Source organism: Zeugodacus cucurbitae, chromosome 3 (genome assembly GCF_028554725.1).
Source record: "Zeugodacus cucurbitae isolate PBARC_wt_2022May chromosome 3, idZeuCucr1.2, whole genome shotgun sequence".
NCBI lineage: Eukaryota > Metazoa > Arthropoda > Insecta > Diptera > Tephritidae > Zeugodacus > Zeugodacus cucurbitae.
Window position 1 is genome coordinate 5941664 of NC_071668.1, and position 21686 is coordinate 5963349.

The 21686-nt window shown below is 34.5% G+C and overlaps 2 protein-coding genes across 2 annotated transcripts; one reads left to right on the forward strand and one right to left on the reverse strand.

The window, feature by feature from the left end:
- The first annotated feature begins 3 nt into the window (after positions 1–3).
- Positions 4–15360, forward strand: LOC105214205 (thioester-containing protein 1 allele R1). Its single transcript, XM_029041598.2, has 21 exons — positions 4–401; positions 518–1042; positions 8099–8276; positions 8339–8817; positions 8948–9278; positions 9361–9549; positions 9677–9771; positions 9833–9944; positions 10026–10172; positions 11687–11810; positions 11878–12015; positions 12072–12482; positions 12556–12687; positions 12741–13159; positions 13236–13583; positions 13833–14010; positions 14079–14434; positions 14503–14678; positions 14745–14868; positions 14928–15081; positions 15134–15360. The coding sequence occupies exons 2-21, from the start codon at positions 924–926 to the stop codon at positions 15358–15360; spliced, it is 4437 nt and encodes a 1478-aa protein (XP_028897431.2). The 5' UTR covers positions 4–401; positions 518–923.
- Positions 15361–15567: 207 nt separating this feature from the next.
- On the reverse strand, positions 15568–19761 carry LOC105214206 (uncharacterized). The gene is made up of 8 exons (XM_054226314.1): positions 18667–19761; positions 18351–18606; positions 17816–18285; positions 17451–17744; positions 17164–17255; positions 16949–17094; positions 16774–16862; positions 15568–16209 (listed from the first exon to the last, which is right to left on the reverse strand). The coding sequence occupies exons 1-8, from the start codon at positions 19588–19590 to the stop codon at positions 15916–15918; spliced, it is 2565 nt and encodes an 854-aa protein (XP_054082289.1). The 5' UTR covers positions 19591–19761; the 3' UTR covers positions 15568–15915.
- Positions 19762–21686: the final 1925 nt, after the last annotated feature.

Sequence of the window (21686 nt, forward strand, 5' to 3'; positions counted from 1 at the left end):
AATTGAGTAATATTTGTTAGCACTGCGGGCAGCGTATAAAATTGCAAATAGTTTATTTAAATTTAGTAGACATTTATAGAGAAATCTCCAAAAGTCTACAATATTAATTAATTAAACCAAATAAAGTTACATATTCAAATCAAAGACCAAAACCCACACATATGAAGATCGGCAAATGGTTTTGAACTTTGCAACGCAAAAGAGCTTTAGCGACACAATAACTTAACTTACCGGCTATTAAAAAAAAAAAGCTCAACACCAAATACCAGCTTACCAGCATTGCTGCCAGTTTCATTGCGAACACTTAGCATGGTCAAAATCAGTATCGAAACGGAACGCAACACGCGAACAACACATAAATCCGCTAAAAGCGCTGGCGCACAGTAAACGCGAGTTACGTTGTGAGTAGAGTAGCTGTGAATGTGAATGTGTATATGTGTATATGTGTATTACAAAATACGACAATTGCAAAACACGCACAAAAGTATAGATATATATACATGCATATTTAATGAAGGGTTGCAAGCCAACGCATACAAATTAAGTCAATGAGATTGTTTAATAAGAAAATGCCAATTGTGAACGGTGAATTAGCCAATGAGCGTAGCAGTGATCGCATCATCGCATCAATTTAACAACAACAACAACAAACGCGCTGTGCACACACACACATACACAGCGAGTATCTTAGAAACAAACAAACACCACATCAACCACAACCACAAAAGTCTAAAGCTGGCATTAAGAAACCTAACAAAATTTCAATTATAAAGCTTAATATATAGTTTATAAATAAATACGCGATATTGTAAAGTTATACGTGTGCATATGTATGTTCATGTGTCGGCTGTAAACAATCGTATTTGCAGTTATTGTGATCAGTTAGTATAAAAAAAATAAAAAATAAAAAACAAAAACAAAATATGTTATGTTATCAGTGTAAAGTGCCGCTCAACTGCCGCTGCCACCACCGCCTCAACTTGGTGCTGTTCGTCTTCCTTGCAACGCTGCTGCAACGCGCACAGTTGACAGCTGCTCAGGGGTCAGTACAAAAATGGTTTGACTTATTATATATGTACCTATGTACATATGTATACAAATATGCATATAATTATGTAAATATGAAATTATACAAAAAGCACAGTAAGTAGTCGCCGCGTGAAAAGTGTTTGTGTATGCATTAGAATTGTGAGACGAAAATGCAGAGCAATTTGAGCAGAGTGTTTGGAATGTATGAGAATGACGAGTGCTCGCTTGTGTAGCAAATTGTTATTTACATATGTATGTACATATATGAGTGCACGTAGGTGTTACAACTCACGTTCAATATGTGCACATAGTTAGTAGATGAATGAAATTGTTGTTGTAAACTTTGTTGTTACAGCTGCTAGTCACGTTACAATAATGCAAATTTGTCACATTCCCTGTTCATTTGTTTCTATTTGTTTTTCACAATAGATACCTATTTGCAATGTTCTCCCAATTGTCGTGTTATATTATATTTATATGTATTTAACATTGAGTCATTCCAAAAGTTTTACTTTAAAATCGCATTCATCGCGTGTTGACTTGTTTTTGGTCATGAAGTGATCTCATACGGAGCGCAATGTGTACTTTAGTGTGCGGCCGTTTGCCGCATGCTCTGACGAAACAAAAGACTTAAGCGACGAACGCGCAAATTAAGCGAACAACAGAAATGGGTAACAGCAAGAAACGGCAAAAATGAAACAAATGCAGAAAAACAAGAACTGAAGCGGAATGAAATCATGAAATCATGGAATTCCACACAAATTCTTATGACAGTGTTAATACTTAACTGTTATAAAAAAAAAAAAAAACAAATAATTAATAACGAGTCAACTTGATTTATTTTTCTGTAATTTTTTGTATTTTTTTTTGGTTTTTTATTTTATTTTATTTATTTTATTTTTTTTTTTTAATTTTTGCAATTGTTATTGAAGTGCTATATACGCCTACATGTAGGCAAACTATGCGTTAAGCAGTCATTGAAACTTTTCTTTAATAGGAAACAAAATGTATGTGTAAACTACGTTCTTATAATTGCAAAATATCATGAGACATCATGTAGGTTTTCGTAAAATCTTTTTTATATATATTTAAATAAAATACTTTTCAGTAATTAACTGGCGTACAAATAAAGTTATGTGCATATTTGTGTATGATATATATATAACAGCTGCCTACACCGGTTTAAAATATTTCGAATTTCTACAATTCGGAGTCTCATGACAGCTGCGAAATTCATTTTTTTACTTTATTAAATAAATATCTTTAAGTTGTGAATATGTGTAAGAGAGTTAAAATGATTTTTTTGCTTTGGCAATATTTTTATACTAAACTTTATATAAGTATATGTATATTAAATATACATATGTACTTATATATCTGATTTTATTTCAAATTAAATCATATATATACTTTGAAGAAAATGTGAAGTAAGTTAACGTTGAGCAAGACCAAAAGCTCCGTCATGATTGGGAAGGACCTCTCCGAGCCGTTCGATACCAAACGAGGTTTCAGACAAGGTGACTCACTATCGTGTGACTTCTTTAACTTGATGCTGGAAAAAATTATACGAGCTGCAGAGCTAAATAGAGAAGGTACAATCTTCTATAAGAGTGTACAGCTCCTGGCGTACGACGATGATATTGGTATCGGAAGGAAGGTTTGTTCTGCTTTTTCCCGCATGGATAAGGAGGCGAAGCAAAATGGTCTGGAAGTGAATGAGGACAAGACGAAATATCTCCTGTCATCAAGCAAATAGTCGGCGCATTCGCGTCTTGGCTCCCACGTCACTGTTGACAGTCATAACTTCGAAGATGTAGATAATTTCGTATACCTGGGAACTAGTATCAACAACACCAACAATGTCAGCCTCAAAATCCAGCGCAGAATCATTCTTGCCAACAGGTGCTACTTTGGACTGAGTAGGCAATTGAAAAGTAAAGTCCTTTCTCGACGAACCAAAATCAAGCTCTACAAGTCGCTTATCATTCCCGTCCTGCTTTACGTTGCAGAAACTTGGACGATGTCAACATCAGATGAGACTAGGAGTTTTTGAGAGGACAATTTTGCGCAAGATTTATGGACCTCAGAGCATTGACAACGGCGAATACCGCAGACGATGAACGATGAGCTGTACGAGTTATACGACAACATTGGCATAGTTCAGCAAATAAAAAGACAGCGGCTACGCTGGCTAGGTCATGTTATCCGTATGGACGAAAACACTCCAGCTCTGAAAGTGTTCGATGCAGTACCTGCAGGAGGAAGCCGAGGAAGGGGAAGCCCTCCTCTCCGTTGTAGCGATCAGGTGGAGAGCGACCTGGTTACACTTGGAATCTCTAACTGGCGCCGAATTGCTAAGGAAAGCGAGGAGTGGCGCGCTCTCATCGATTCAGCTATAACCGGCTAAACGGTTCAACGCCAATCACATACACACGTATGTGGTGTTCAAAAAATAACGATTAGAATTTCGATTTTTGAAAAATATATATTATATTAATTCGTCTACATTAATGTTGTCGCCTTCAAAATAGTCTGCATTTGATATTATGCACTTATGTCAGCGCTTCTTCCAATCGTCGATACACTTTTTAATCACGATTTTTGAAATTGCCTTTGGCTACTTCTTTTGAAAGATTCAATTTTCCAATGCTTGTAAAACGACGATACTTTAAGGTTCTCTTTACTTTTGGAAATAGAAAAATCTCACAGGGAGCCTGAGTCATTGTTAAAGTATTATTTTTGGAAAAGAATTCACGAATAAGCAACAATGTGTGTCTAATCTCCAAACCCGTGAAATTTTAAATTTCAAAATTCCCATTATTTTTTGAACACATCACATATAATACATATAGCATTTTATATGTGCAGATGTACATATATGTGTATGTTTATATAGCTACAAAACAAAAATTGATTATTATTAACTTTAATTGGCCACAACGATTTCTTTTTCGATACGCAGCAGTTGCGAAACTTAATGGTCTCTGGCAATTTTACACTTTGCAATAGGAAACATAATTCATTTCTCCTTCTTCTTCTTACATAATAGATAATCAAAGCGCTTGTGGCAACTGCGGTCAAATCGGGTTTCACTGATTGTTTTGTATGACAAAATAAAATAAAAACATTAAAATAATGAATACCGTTTAATATGTATAAGTTTTCAAAATTTTTCAAATATTCAATTTACTGAAAAATAATAATAATTTCATTGGTAACTTTCAACCGTTGACCCAATTGCACTATTGTTGTAAGCCGCATATAACATTAGAATGCGTACACAATACATATGTACATATATCAGCTTGTAAATATCTAGCAAACTGTAACTATTGACTGTTAGGACTTACCCTTACCATTTTCGATCAATCCCACATGCTTCACAGTCAGCTGCTTCCTACATAATTATTTATTTGTGGTTATAAGCACAAAAAGCACAAATGTTTTTTTATATGTACCTTATATATAGTATGTATGTAAAGTGAAATACGCCAGCGCTACGTCTGCTATTACGAGTGGTAACTTAATCTGACCAAAAATGTTCACGAGTCATAGATATGTCCAGTTAGAAGACCGCTAGTTGCAAAATAAAAGAAAAGAAAAACATAAATACAGAGTATGTGCACATAAATAGCAGAAAATAATGTCCATATGTCTGTACATATGTATATGCGCTTGTATTGCAGACTGGAATTTAGCACAGACACAAAAAAAAAGTAATAATTAAATACGGTTTCTTTTGGTGTTGCTGTGGGAAAAATATTTCTGGTCAAAAAGCAAGCTTAATTAAACCGCATATAAAACTTTGGCGTTAAAAAAATAATTTATAATAATAATAAATGCGCTAGGGTGAGACGCTTTTACACAACTGATTTGATGCAATCAAAAAATTAAAAAAAAATATCTTGCTTATCGCTAACAGCACAAGCAAATAATTGAATCCATATGCATACATATAAACCTACAGATAACACTGCATTTCAAAAATATAATATTTTATAATACGCCGAACAAATGATTATTATAATTATCGGTGAACCATGTGAACAATGTTTTGTTTACATGCAGCTCCCAAGGTATACCATATTTGCACAAACTTGCAACAGTTTGCACAATTATGATAATTATGTATGTACGTCCGCTTCCGCGCAGGGATTGATAACAATACATTCACATACATATATTGTGGTTAATGGCGCAGCTATTTCAATTTGCATGTGAATACAATATGAATAGTTATCCGCTAAATGAAGGAACCAATAAATTTAAAACCAACTCGAAAAGGGAAATGCATTTTATGAGCAGCAAATATGTAAAGCAAAAAAAAATAATATTTTACTTCATTCACTTAATTAAGTCAATTAGCAAAACGATTACACTAATTGCTACTCAATTAAGCGGGGGTAAGGTTTGACAACTTTTTTTTCCTTTTTTTTATTTTTTTTCTGAACCATCAACATCTTAAGAATATTGTGTTAAAGTTTTAGGTCATTCGGAGAAAAACTGACGAAATTACAGCAGGTTGAATAACAGTACCTCTAACTTAGGTTTGCGCGCCTTCCAGCTACCTGCGCTGAGTGTACAAAACTTTGAATCGATTTTCCCAAATATGTCATTTTTAAAGTCGGTGACCAGCCTACAGAAAAAACTACTGCATCGATCGTTTTGAAATTTTGTACAAATATTCTACATATACATATGTATATAGCTCTCGAATGACGTTGAGTTTTTCCATTTTTTTTTTTTTTAATTACTAACAATTTTACAACAACAAATAGGTAAATTTTTGGTCTAAAATCGTCATTTTGGCTTGAAAATGGTACCAAAAATTGGAAAATTGAAAAATTAAAAAAACTCGACGTCAATTAAAAGATAAACTAATAAACTAAAGAAAGCATTTTGATTTTTTGAATTCAGATGATCCAGTGATGCTGTAGGCTGGTCACCGCACAAAAACTTCTTTTCGAGGTGCCTGCAGAGATCGACGATAAATCCGTTATTCTTCGCTATTATTCGATAAAACTTCTTTTAAGTATCCTTCAAATGTTGTACTTTCATATAATAATAAATAAAATAAACCTACAGCAATAATTTTTTCTAAAAAAAATTCGTGAAAAAAGGTCTTTTTTCGACGAAACAAACCTTACCCCCCTTAAGTAGCGGATTCGGTATTTCTGATCTATATAGTCTTGATATGTTATCAGATAATGGTTACAGACAGTCATTAATTGAGTAAACTGACAAATAGTGTAGATATTTTTCTAATTTCCTTAATTAACCGACTTAATTGAGTGTAAAATATCTCGATTTGAGTAACTGTAAAATACAACTTTTTTATTTCAATATTTTATTTATATATGTATATTTATGAGATTTCATTAGTCAATAGCAGTATTATCAAGCATAATCAAAATATGTTATTCGATTAATCTTAACTGGCGTAGAAACCGCTTACGCGGTTATAGCCGAGTCCACAACAGTGCGCCACGCATCTCTCCTTTTGGCGGTTTGGCGCCAATTGGTAATACCAAGTGAAGACAGGTCCTTCTCCACCTGGTCCTTCCACCGGAGTGGAGGTCTCCCTCTTCCTCGGCTTCCACCAGCGGGTACTGCATCGAAAACTTTCAGAGCTGGGGCACTTTCATCCATTCGCCAATTGTTTCCGATGATATCAATATCATCGGCGTACGCCAGGAGCTGTACACTCTTGTAGAAGATTGTACCTTCTCTATTTAGCTCTGCAGCTCTTATAATTTTCTCCAGCATCAAGTTAAAGAAGTCGCACGATAGCGAGTCACCTTGTCTGAAACCTCGTTTGGTATCGAACGGCTCGGAGAGGTCCTTCCCGATCCTGACGGAGCTTTTGGTGTTGCTCAACGTCAACTTACACAGCCGTATTAGTTTTGCAGGGATACCAAATTCAGACATCGCGGCATAAAGGCAGCTCCTTTTCGTGCTATCGAAGGCAGCTTTAAAATCGATAAAAAGATGGTGAGTATCGATTCTTCTCTCTCGGGTCTTTTCCAAGATTTGGCGCATGGTGAATATCTGGTCCATTGTGGATTTTCCAGGTCTAAAGCCACACTGATAAGGTCCAATCAGTTCGTTGACGGTGGGCTTTAGTCTTTCACACAATACGCTCGACAAAACCTTATATGCGATATTGAGGAGACTTATACCACGGTAGTTGGCGCAGATTGTGGGGTCTCCCTTCTTATGGATTGGGCAGAGCACACTAAGATTCCAATCGTCAGGCATGCTTTCTTCCGACCATATTCTACAAAGAAGCTGATGCATGCACCTTATCAGTTCTTCGCCGCCGTATTTGAATAGCTCGGCCGGTAATCCATCGGCCCCCGCCGCTTTGTTGTTCTTCAAGCGGGTAATTGCTATTCGAATTTCTTCATGGTCGGGTAATGGAACATCTATTCCATCGTCAAAACGAATTTGAACGAAGAACGATTTGCCATACAAAAGAAAAATCTTATTTTACTACATTAATTTTTAATTGAATACAAATCATCTTAAAACCGGAATGCAACTCTGTGGGTTGTTGACCACGCTGGAAATTTATTTGTCGTTTGATAAAGTTCTAATGAACAGCAAAAAAATGTATAACAGCTAATCATTAAACGTGTAACCGGCTGTGCGAAAGGCAAAAACTGATTTCTCAATTATAAACTTAATGCATTAAATTAATTTGGCTGTGCGAAAAGTCTATTAAAATATTGAAAATCAATTTTATTTTTTCATTTCAATATTTAATTTGTAGATAAGTATATTTATGAGATGTCATTATTCGATTAATGTATGAGACAATTTATTAAATTAAGTTATATTTCTTCCTTAATAAATTTGAGTCATAATTGCGATGTAAACAGTCTACGAATTTTCTCTGGAACTTGCGGTGAAAACTTTCCGCGTCAAGACTGTTGGAATGGTTTTTAAGGCTTTTTAAATCACAATCGACTATTTTGGACACGTTACCCCTATCAACTGGATTTAAATTAGCAATAATTATATATTGGTATAATATAATATTATATTTTGTTTCATTTTCTGCCTACAGTATCTATTCAATAATTGCGCCCAACACACTGCGGCCCAACTCACAGTATCATGTCGCTGTAAGTGTACATAAGTCGCCGGAACCTGTCAAAGTGAAGCTGGGCATAATTGGTAGCAGCTATACCGATTTTAAATTTGCAGAAGTGCGACCATACTCAACGGAGCTGGTGCTTTTTGAGGTATTTAAATATACCATTTTTACTGTATCTATAAATTATCCCAACTTTATACCCAACATTAGATACCGGCGCTGAAACGCGATCGCTACAACTTAACCGCTGAGGGTGTCAGTGGCGCCATATTCACCAATGAAACGCAGCTGAACTTTGACACAAAACAGTTCACAGTATTGGTGCAAACCGACAAAGCCATTTATCGGCCTGGTGATTTGGTGCATTATCGTGTGCTGGTTTTGGATGCCAATTTGAAGCCCGCACGAAATATTGGACGTGTGCAGCTAATAATACGTGATGCTGGCGACAATATCATACAAAACTACCGCGATATACGTCTAACGAATGCCGTTTATAGCAATGAGCTACAATTGTCGGACTATCCAAAAATGGGTGAATGGTCGCTGAACGTTGAGGTGATGGAAGAGTCTCACCGCAGCACTTTCGAGGTGATTGAGTATATTTTGCCAAAATTCGTGGTGGACATAGACACAGCGAAACATGCAATCTACAAGGATGGCAAAATACGCGCCACCATCAAGGCACAGTAAGTACGCATAGCGCAGAAGTATGTATAGCTCAGTTCGTGAAGCGAAATGGTTGTTCTATTGCAACTGACTTATGTGACTTATGCCGACATTAAATGCATATCTAATACAAAATTCGTATATTTCTAGTTATGCCTACGGTGAACCAATTAAAGGCGAGGCTACACTCTCCATTTACCCAACCTTCTTCGGTTCATTGCAACCGTTCGTTAATGATTTGATTACGAGAAAAGTAGTGCCCATCGACGGTAATGCTTTTCTAGAGTTCGATATACGTGATGAGCTCAAGCTGAAGGAGGATTACGAACGCGAATACTTGTTGGATGCGTTAGTTGAAGAAAAGTCCACTGGTTCGGTGCAGAATTTCTCCACTGTGATAACGGTACATTTAGATGCTTACCGTGTTGAGACTGTACGAATTCCTAGCTATTATATACCTGGTGTGCCATTTGAGGTGACGGTAAGTAAATTCAAAATTAAGATTCTTTGATCTTAATAAATTTTATTGAAATCTAAATTTCTAAACTGAATGATATTTTTAGGCAAAGGTTGTACGCAATGATGGTGCTCAACTCAAGGACTTCCCACCCGAGGCGACCGCATATCTCACTAATGTCTATGGCAGTAGTGAGATGTACAACAAAACTGCATATGGCATCAATACAAATGGTGAATTTAAAATGAAATTTACGGTACCAGAAGGCGATAAGGATGAATATCATTCGGTTATTGTAAGTTGAGGAGAGTGAACGGCTTAAATTAGAAAAAAATGTATTTGCTGCATTAGATATTTGCAGATAAGACATATCTCGACATATATCGATAATAGAATAACATTTCAAATCCTCTTCCCCACAGGTGAACTATATCGGCATTATCACAGATGTCGGTAAAATACCACGTAAGCACTTGCATAGCAAAAATTATATTACCGCAAAAGTATTGAATGACAAGTAAGTAATACAAAATAATATAAAGAAATCTTAAACCGATTTTTTCATTTTATTTGCGTAGGCCCACGATAAATCAGGATGTCGCTGTAGCTGTACGTTCTAATGAACCCATGAAGTATTTCGTGTATCAAATTGTAGGGCGTGGCGATATTATAACAACTCATGCTGTACAAGTAAGATTTCTATAGCCATTGTTATTGATAACCGGCACAATTTGTGACTAATAAATAAATAATTAAATAAATTATTGTTAGGTGGATAACAGTAACTATCATACCTTTAAATTTTTGTCCACATTTGCTATGATGCCGCGCGCTAAATTACTCATCTATATGGTGGTAAATGGTGAATTTATCTATGATGAGCAAGTGATCGAATTTGAGCACACTTTGATAAACAATGTGAGTAAAAAATACAAAAATATAAAAAAAAAAATATTTTTTTTCTAAATACAAAAATATCAATTTTTTTTGAGTACAAAAAAATAAAAAAATTATTTAAATACAAAAATATTCAATTATTTCTGTTTTTTTATATAAAAATATAAAAAATAATTAATTACAAAAATAAAAAAAAAATATTTTTTTAAATACAAAAATAACAATTATTTTTTAGTTTTTTAATATAAAAATATAAAAAAATATTTTTTTAAATACAAAAATATTAAATTATTTTTTGTTTTTTAATATAAATATAAGAAAAATTAAATACAAAAATAAAAAAATATTTTTTTAATTACAAAAATATTTAATTATTTTTTGTTTTTTTAAACAAAAATATAAAAAATAATTAATTCCAAAAAATTTAAAAAAAAAATTTTAAATAAAAATATATTTAATTAATTTTTGTTTTTTAATATAAAAATAAAAAAAAAATAATTAATTTCAAAAAATTAAAAAAAAAATTTGTAATAAAAAATATTAAATTATTTTTTGTTTTTTAATATAAAAATATAAAAAATAATTAATTACAAATATAAAAAAAATTATATAATTACAAAAATATTAAATTATTTTTGTATTTTAATATAAAAATATAAAAAATAATTAATTACAAAAATATAAACAAAAATTTTAAAAACAAAAATAATTTAATATGAGTACAAAAAAATAAAAAAAATTATTTAAATACAAAAATATTCAATTATTTTTGTTTTTTAATATAAAAATATAAAAAATAATTAATTACAAAAATAAAAAAAATATATTTTTTTAAATACAAAAATATTTAATTATTTTTTGTTTTTTTAAACAAAAATATAAAAAATATTTTTTTTTAATACAAAAATATTAAATTATTTTTTGTTTTTTAATATAAATATAAGAAAAATTAAATACAAAAATAAAAAAATATTTTTTTAATTACAAAAATATTTAATTATTTTTTGTTTTTTTAAACAAAAATATAAAAAATAATTAATTCCAAAAAATTAAAAAAAAATTTAAATAAAAATATATTTAATTAATTTTTCTTTTTTAATATAAAAATAAAAAAAAATAATTAATTCTAAAAAATTAAAAAAAAATATTTTTAATAAAAAATATTAAATTATTTTTTGTTTTTTAATATAAAAATATAAAAAATAATTAATTACAAATATAAAAAAAATTATATAATTACAAAAATATTAAATTATTTTTGTATTTTAATATAAAAATATAAAAAATAATTAATTACAAAAATATAAACAAAAATTTTAAATACAAAAATATTAAATTATTTTTGTTTTTTAATATAAAAATAATTAATTCCAAAAAATTAAAAAAAAAATTCTTAAGTACAAAAATATTAAATTATTTTTTGTTTTTTAACATAAAAATATAAAAAATAATTAATTACAAAAATATTAAAAGATATTTCTTAGAAAAAAATTTATAAATAATTATATTTTGTTATTTACCAATTCCTTTGATAGGTGCAAGTTGAAGCACCGCTTAAGGCACCACCAGGACAAGACATCGATATAACAATCACAACAAAGCCATACTCCTATGTGGGACTAATGCTAGTTGATCAAAATGCGGCGAATATAAGAAAAGGTAAAGCAAGGAAATTTTACGTCCAAAACTCCCATCAATAACTGCAAACATAATCCATCAATTTCAGGTAACGATCTTAGTTATGAGGGTCTTATGGCTGCGTTAAGCACCTACGAACTGCGTGATGTCAATACACAACGCGGTTCGCCTGGTAAGGAATCGGGCGTTATAACAATGTCGAATGCTGATTTCATAATAGAAAAGGGTAAGCACCAAAGCGCTAGTATGTTTTCATGCAATGACCGTTTACTTCAATCTCAGAACCAGAAACCACACCGAATTTGCTGCGCGATTATGATGATGATGATGACAATAAGTTGACGACAATACGAAAGACCGATATAGGTCCCGCACATCACATCGAGGTGAATACTTTGGCACCGGGTAAGGGTCGTTATGCCTTCTCCTACACACCGAAACCCTATTGGCATAATCCACGCATATATTTGATGCACGAACCGGCTGACACTTGGCTCTTCCTCAACATGTCGGCGGGCAATGAGGGACGCACGACTTTACATCGTCGTATACCCAGCTCCATGACTTCATGGTCGCTGTCCGCATTTTCATTGGATCCAATAACCGGTTTGGGTTTGACGAAGTCAACGAAAACACTGCAGTCTTATAAGGAATTTTATATTACCACCGAAATGCCATATTCGATTAGAAAGGGTAATTACGATACTGAAACACATGCATTTTTCTTACACTTTTCTTATACGTTTAACTTGTTTGACGCATGCAGGAGAGACTATCGCTTTGCCATTCGTTATCACGAACAATAAAGATGCCGATTTGGATGTGGAAGTAACATTTTACAATACCGCACAGGAGTTTGAATTTCCACAACTCGACAGCAACGGCGATCCCACACCAAGTAAGTACCAATATACTTTTTTACATACCACAACTGCATCATCTTCATTCTAGAAATCGAATTGTATAGAAGTCGTAAAGTGCGTGTGCTTGCTCAATCTGCTAAACCAGTCGCTTTTATTGTGAAGCCTAAACGTGTCGGCGCCATTAATGTTAAGGCTGTCGCGAACTCTCAACTGGCTGCCGACACAATCGAAACAACGCTACTCGTTGAATATCCCGGTGCTATGGAAACAGTTAATCATGGTTTCCTCTTTGAGCTCAGCTCAAGCCCACAAACCAAAACGAATATCAGCGTGAAGGTGCCACGTAATGCGATTGCCGACTCCACCCGAATACAAGTGACCGCTGTCGGTGATGTTATAGGTAGTTTATTGGGGAATATAGAGCATTTAATTGTGCTGCCCACGGGTTGTGGTGAACAGACGATGGTACATTTTATGCCCAACCTATTGGTACTACGTTATCTGCAAGTAAGAATTAAAACGGTTAAATGTTTTTGCTCACCAACTTATTAGCATTAAATGTTTATTAAAATAAATATTCTAGCGTATCAGTCAACTGACACCGTCGATTGAAATGCGTATCAAACGCAATCTGGAAGTGGGCTATCAACATTTGCTCTACTACAGACACATGAACGGTGCTTTCAGCGCTTTTGGTATAGAGCAGAAGCGTGGTTCTACCTGGTTAACCGCTTATGTGGCACGCGCGTTGCGGCAGGCTGCGCCACACATTTACATTGATGAGGCGATTGTGAAGAGTGCTTTGGAATATTTAGTTAGCACACAAAATGCGAATGGCGGTTTCGAAGAGAGTGGCGATGTATTCGAGGATTTCGGTGATGACGGTTTGAGTTTAACGGCATTTGTAACGTTGGCCTTCATAGAGAATGTGGTATGTGAAATTACAGTTGAACTTCCATAACTCGAACTCTTGAATTGGCAATAGAAGTCAATTTCCATACAAATTAGCTTCGATAACTCGAAGTCTCTCTAACTCGAAGTTTGTTTGTAGATTATGGTGATTCAAGTTAGGGAAGTTAAACTGTATAAGTTTTCAGTTAAGATTAATTTAAATTCGAAACAAAACTAAAAATTAATTTATAAAACAATATAATAATAATCTCACTTCGCATTTCCATAGAAAGCATATCCCGAGTACACGAACCTGCTCAACAAAGCTTTGGACTACTTAACACGTGGTTTGGACAATTCCAACGATTTGCATGCCACAGCCATTGGCACATACGTGTTATCGCGCGCCAATCACAACTCCAAAAGCGCTTTTCTGCAACGACTCGACTCGTTGGCCGTCAATGAAGGTTTGTTTACACATTTAAACTGTGAACCGACTATTAACCGTTGCAAGCGACTATTAACATTTTTTCAGATGGCAAAAAGTGGTGGAATAAAACCGCACCAACCGCCGAAGGGCCCTCACCTTGGTACAATCGCACACGCTCGGTCAACATTGAGATCTCTTCGTATGCCGCACTCGCACTGCTCGAAAACAATCTGATCGGCGATGCTTTGCCAGTGCTCAAGTGGCTGGCGGATCAGCGTAATGCTTTTGGTGGTTTCGTCTCCTCACAAGACACTGTGGTGGGCATACAAGCACTGATGGCCTTCGCCGAACGCTTTTCCAGTCAAGCGAATAATGTGCAGATCAGTGTGCAGTATGGACAGGGTGTCGAGACAATGCTGAATGTGAATGCGCAGAATTCACTGGCGCTACAAAGCTATGAGGTGAGTTTGCCATTGCTACACTATGTTCTATATATTACAAATTTTCATACGAAATCTTGCACGTACAGCTACCGAATACCATAAGAAATGTGACCATATCGGCTACAGGGCGTGGCACGGCGTTCGCGCAATTGAGTTACACTTACAATACGAATGTGACGAGCGCATGGCCACGATTCGTATTAGATCCGACAGTGAATCGTAATTCGCATTCGGATTACCTGCATCTATCGGCTTGTGCGAGGTGAGTGTTTTACAAGTCTTCAAGATTTCATAATAATTTTTTGTTGTTTTTGTTCTTTTTACTTAGTTTCGTGTCCGTAGAGGGTGATGCTAGTCGCTCCAATATGGCAGTCATGGAGATATATTTACCCAGTGGCTTTGTGGTGGACACTGCAACACTGCCCACACTGGAATCCAGCGAAAGAATTAAGGTAAAGACGTTAGTACTATAAAAACTATTTAAATTAAATATATTTCACCTGATTTCCAGCGTGTAGAGACGCAACGTCGCAATACAGTTGTTGTGATTTACTTCGACTACTTGGATAGACGAGAAGTTTGCCCCACTTTGCATGCTTACAAAACTGTAAAAGTGACCGGTCATCAGCTGGTGCCAGTAGTCATGTACGATTACTATGACAATGGTGAGTCCAAAGTCAGTATACCAATATGTATATTAACCGTAAATATTTACAGCTCGGCGTGCGCGTCAATTCTATCGTGCACCAAAATCCGTTGTTTGCGATATATGCGAACACGCCAACTGCGGTACGCTCTGTGAGAAAGCGGAGAAGCGCGAATCGCGTCGCTTTGGTGGCAGCGATAGCGAAGTGGAAGGTAGAACGGTCAACTCGAGTACGCGTAGTATAGCCTCTGTGCTCTTGCTGCTCACACTGGCAGTGGTTGCAGCGCATTTGACATAATTTTTTCCTTTCTTAATTTAATTTGCAATATTTACTAATTTTACAAAAAAAAAAAAAACACACAAAAACAAACACAAAAATCAAAAACAAACAAAGCTTTAACAATTTTTCAATGTAACAACAAGTGATACTAAACAGTGTGCGGTGCTGTTCATAGAAGCACATTTGCAAACATTTTACAAAACCTTTGTAGTCATGTAGTTTGGGTATGCATGTTAAGATGGTTGTTCAAATTTATTTTGACAGATTTATATGTTATGTATAAACAAAATGTAAATGAAATATATTCATTATTACATTTAAAAAACGAAATATGCAAACGTAATGTATGTATGTATATTATTGTAATAAAATGTTAACTAAATATGTACTTAGTAATATAAGCGCTGAACTACTATTGTAAAATAATTTCTAACAACGAAAATTTCTCACGACTCTCACACGCTCCGTGCTTTCTATACAGAAAGTAATAAATATTTCTAATAATACTAAACTTAATAAAAATTTACTTTTTTTTTAATGTGTTAGCATGCTATAGAGTTTCCAGTCCTGGATTTACGTTTTTCGTTTTGGTTTTTTGCTCTCCATTAAACTCATAATAGTTTTGCGTAACTCTTCAGTTTCACTCAGCTCCAATTCGTAATTGCGTATTTGCTCGTTTTTGTCCTGAATTTGCGCCTCCAACACTGATATAACATCGTCGGATTTCTTCTTTGCGTCCTTCTGCTCTTCGTATAGCTTATACGTTTTGCTCAGTTCGCGCTCACGCTCTTCAATGAGACGTGATTTTTCTTTGATATCCAGTTCGAAAGCAGCGATCGACTTCTTCAGCTTTTCTATGCGCGTTGCCTAAACCAAAAAAAAAAAAAAAATTGAAAAAACATTTTGTGACTTATTCAAATAAAAAAATTAGATAAAAAGTTAAATATAAAATTAAAAAAAAATATAATAAAAAATAAAATATAATAAAAAATAAAATAAAAAATTTAAAAAAAAATTAAAAAAAAAATTAAAAAAAAAAGAAATAAAAAATAAAAATTATATAAATTATAAAAAAAAAGAAATAAAAAAATAAAAATTATATAAATTATAAAAAAAAAATAAATTAAATATAAAAAAATTAAAAAAAAAATAAATATAATATAAAAAAAAAATTAAATAAAATATAAAAAAATTAAATAAAATATGAAAAAATTAAATAAAATATAAAAAAAAATTAAATAAAATATAAAAAAAATTAAATAAAATATAAAAAAATTAAATAAAATATAAAAAAAATTAAAAAAAAAGTTTAAAAAAACATTTTGTGACTTATTAAAAAAAAAAATTTAAGAAAACATTTTGTGACTTATTCACCAAAAAAAAAATTAAAAAAAAAAACATTTTGCAGCTAATTAAAAAAACAGTTTTTACATTTTCTCTGGTATTGGTTTGCATTTTCTCCAGTTCCTTGGTCTTTGTTGCCAAATCCTCCTTCAACTCGCCATTCTCCTTTTGCAATACTAAAAAAAATTGTATATGTTAAAAATTATATATTGAAGTATTTAATTAAATATTAAATTATAAACAAATATCTTTACTTTATTACCTATAACTTCGGAGACTTTAACGGTCAAGCGCTTTTCGCTTATTTGCAATGACTCCGATTGTTCGGATAACTTTTTCATTAAACTCGCCAAATTATGTTTCAGATTGTCTTTTTGTTGTTTTAAATCTTGGCATTGTGTTTGTAAGCTGTAGATAAATTAATACATGTTAATTAAATGACACTTGCAATCTTAATTATGTTACGATCTGGCTTACCCCTCTTGACTGACGTGCAGCTCGAAATTCATCATTTCATATTTTTGCAACTCTGCATTTTGCAAATTGATGCGTTGTGTTAAATTTGTTATCTAAAAAAAACATTGAAAATAAAATTTTCGAAAATCAAAAATTCGAAAATAAAAAATTCGAACATCCAAAATTCGAAAATCAAAATTTCGTAAATCAAATCAAAAATTCGAAGCTCAAAAATTCGAAACTCAAACATTCGATTATCAAAAATTCGAATATCAAAAATTCGAAATTCGAAACATCTTAAAATTTACCTCTTCACTAGCAATTTCCAAACGCCTTTGCATGCAACTCTCAGAACAACTAAAAATTTCACTTTTATAATTGAACAATTCAATAATCTGTGACATTGCAACATTCTGTATTTGATTGTTACGATGTGCATTGCTTATCACTTCGATTAGCGCATTGAGTCGTTCTTCCATTTCCTTGCCAACAAAAGTTTTATGGCTTTTCATTATAATATTCAACTTTTGCCATTGATCACTCTCTGCAGTGACGTTAGTATTGCCAGCAACACCTTTGTAGGGTGTTAGTTTGGAGATTTGCTTGAAAATTTGATTGAATGTAAAAGATTAATGCATATATACTAATAAAAGTGAAGTCCATAACCACTTACATTTGCCACTTCAGTTTGGGGAAAACGTTCGAATTGCGAAATTTGAAAAACGGCGCCGCACACCTCCTCACTGCCACCGACCATGGCACGTGCCAATGCATTTTGTATGGTTGGAAACTGCAAGAGCGTGCAACATTTCTCAAAATATGCCTTCTTCGCGACGCCAGCGAAATTGATCAATAATAGCAGACAGTAAGTGTATTTTTCGATCTCTTCTGGTGTTGTTGCATTCAACGGTATATCTGAACGGCCACTGCTGATAAGCGGTGCAAACATTTTATCAAAATATGACTCCGTGATACGTGACAAAACCAACTTCTCCGTCTTTGGGTGATGTAGCAGCGATGACAGCAGTTGTAGTATTACAGATATGTGACGGGCGCTGGTCTCCGATTTTTCTGATGTACTAATTAATTGCACGATGTATGAGGGATCACGAGCAATGCGTGCTGGTATTGACTCCTTGGGAACTGTTACAAAATTATACCAATTAAATAAAAAAATAAAAATAACTAGATGTTGTATAGATAAATACCCATTGTTATTAGGCCATTTAGTAGATGCACAGTATCAACGCCACATATATCGGAATCAAGCCACTTGCCAAGTAATTCAAATATTCTTGGAACATTTGAGTCTAGACTTATTACATTTTCTTTACCATCAATCTGAGGAATTGTGCTCAGTATTAGTACATAATGTATCAGTCTGAAAATTAAGCTCAGGCATGTGTGCTGTTGTTTGGACACCTGCTCGTCTGCCTCATCTGTCAGACCACATGACTCCAATTGCTGAAATTGCACCAATTGTTCACATAAATGAAATCATTAATATTTAATATAAACACATACGTTAAGTAGCCGCTCCACATCTTCACAATAATGTGTATAGCTTAACATTGAGCGATGTAGACAGGTGTGAGATTTTGAATCCAATAGAAATTCAATTAAATGCTGTAAATATGGCACATTCCAACTTTTGATGCATTCCTCAACTGTAGCAAATGTTGAACGTATAAATATCTCCAGATCCTTTTGATTGGGTGTATAGGTATCCTCACTGAGTATTATCAACATTTTACTGGCCAACATGCCAAAGCTTTGTATGCGTTTCGTAAAATTCGAAATATTTACCGAGCGCAAGAATAAAAACATTACTACAAAATTTTTATAGCACAAATTGATTAGCACAGATAGTGCCAACTGTGCCAGCGTGTCCTCACTATCCTCAGTGGCTTGGTATATTAAGTTTACCAGCTGTTCGAGCAGCACTATTAAATATGGTTCTTCCCAGCTTATTTGTATGCCATATGTTAGATCTTGTATGAGCGTTAATAATTTTTGTATCTTCTCTTGGCCATGCGAACGTTTCAGCACGAAAGATAAAAGCGGTACGAAACGAAAATCCTCAACTAATGCGCGACGTGCTGTCAAATTACGGCTTAAATGTTGCAACAATGCTACGCAGGCCCAAAGTGCATCGGAATCAGCAGCTAAAGTGCCCATTACCGCATGCAGATCGATGAAAAGTTTCGATGTTTCCAACTGCAAAGGATTAAACAATTGTGGATGCACAGTTGTGCTAAGTAATGAAGCGGAACGATTAAGTAGCGCTAATGATTCAATGGTTTGCTGGTTTCGGTAATTTGTTGCATGTGTACAAAAATCGCGCACATAGCTGAGCGCCTGTTGTGTGGCCGAATCATTTGTAGATTCACCAAAGGTGGACAGAGCTGCAGCAGTCACACTTCCGTTTGCGTGTTTGGTAGGCGCCATCGATTGTATATTTGTATATTGACACTGTTGATATTCTCACTCTATAAACGCAAATATTATAGAACACAAAATATGTATATAAATGCAAATAAAATTATCAAACAAAGAGCCAATTCAAGTATGAAATTTGCGCCAAGCTGTCAAACAAATTCAAACGCGAAAATGTCAGGTTGCTGTTGATAATGCAGTGCAACAGGGTGTTATGGTGGTTAAGATATTTTGTGTATTAAAATTAAATTGATTTTTTATTAAAATATATTATTTTTTAATTATTAATAAATTAAAAATGCTTTAGCATTTTATTTTATATATACAAGTAAACTAATAGCGTAGTTAAAGCACTACAGGTTGTTGCAAAGTTAAAACGATATAATAAATAAAGACAGAGTGCATAATATGAATAATAATGGAAACAAAATTTTTATTCGTACTGTATTATAGGATTATTAGTTCATATTTGTTTATTAATTCATATTTACACCCTGTTTTGATGTAGTTAAGAGCTTAAAGCATGATTTTAGGCAATAAAGCCAACCCTCTCGGTACTTTAGGAATTAAAATTAGATCTTATATTGTTGTTAGTGCTATTATTAGATGTATATACACCATGGTTCCCAGGTATACGAAATTATCTACGACTTCGAAGTTATGACTGTCAACAGTGACGTGGGAGCCAAGACGCGAATGCGCTGACTGTTTGCTTGATGACAGGAGATATTTCGTCTTGTCCTCATTCACCTCCAGACCCATTCGCTTCGCCTCCTTATCCATGCGGGAAAAAGCAGAACAAACGACGCGGTTGTTGCTTCCGATGACATCAATATCATCGGCGTACGCCAGGAGCTGTACACTCTTGTATAAGATTGTACCTTCCCTGTTTAGCTCTGCAGCTCTTATAATTTTCTCCAGCATCAAGTTAAAGAAGTCGCACGATAGTGAGTCACCTTGTCTGAAACCTCGTTTGGTATCGAACGGCTCGGAGAGGTCCTTCCCAATCATGACGGAGCTTTTGGTGTTGCTCAACGTCAACTTACACAGCCGTATTAGTTTTGCGGGGATACCAAATTCAGACATCGCGGCATAAAGGCAGCTCCTTTTCGTGCTGTCGAAAGCAGCTTTAAAGTCGACAAAGAGATGGTGTGTGTCGATCCTCTTTTCACGGGTCTTCTCCAAGATTTGGCGCATGGTGAATATCTGTGGGCTTTAGTCTTTTACACAGTACGCTCGATAGAACCTTGTATGCGATATTTAGGAGGCTGATCCCACGGTAATTGGCGCAGATTGTGGGATCTCCCTTTTTATGGATTGGGCAGAGCACACTGAGATTCCAATCGTCAGGCATGTTTTCTTCCGACCATATTTTGCAAAGAAGCTGATGCATGCACCTTATCAGTTCTTCGCCGCCGTATTTGAATAGTTCTGCCGGTAATCTATCGGCCCCCGCTGCTTTGTTGTTCTTCAAGCGGGTAATTGCTATTCGAATTTCTTCATGGTCGGGTAATGGAACAGCTATTCCATCGTCATCGATTGGGGAATCGGACTCGCCATCTCCTGCTGTTGTACTCTCACTGCCATTCAGCAGGTCGGAGAAGTGTTCCCACCATAATCCCAGTATGCCCTGGACATCGGTTACCAGATTACCACCTTGGTCTCTACATGAGGATGCTCCGGTCTTGAAACCTTCGTTAAGTCGCTTCATTTTTTCATAAAATTTTCGAGCATTCCCTCTGTCTGCCAGCTTCTCGAGCTCTTCGTACTCACGCATTTCGGCCTCTTTCTTTTTTTGTCTGCAGATGCGTCTCGCTTCCCTCTTCAGCTCTCGGTATCTATCCCATCCTGCACGTGTTGTGGTCGTTTGCAACGTTGCGAGGTAGGCAGTCTGTTTTCTCTCCGCTGCGAGACTTTTCGACGTCAAACCTTCCTTGTGTTTGTTGACGGGCGTTCTTTGCTGCACAGAGGCGTGTGCGTATCTTCGCTGCGACCAGATAATGATAACTTCGAAGTCGTAGATAATTTCGTATACCTGGGAATCAGTATCAACAACACGAACAATGTCAGCCTCGAAATCCAGCGCAGAATAACTCTTGCCAACAGGT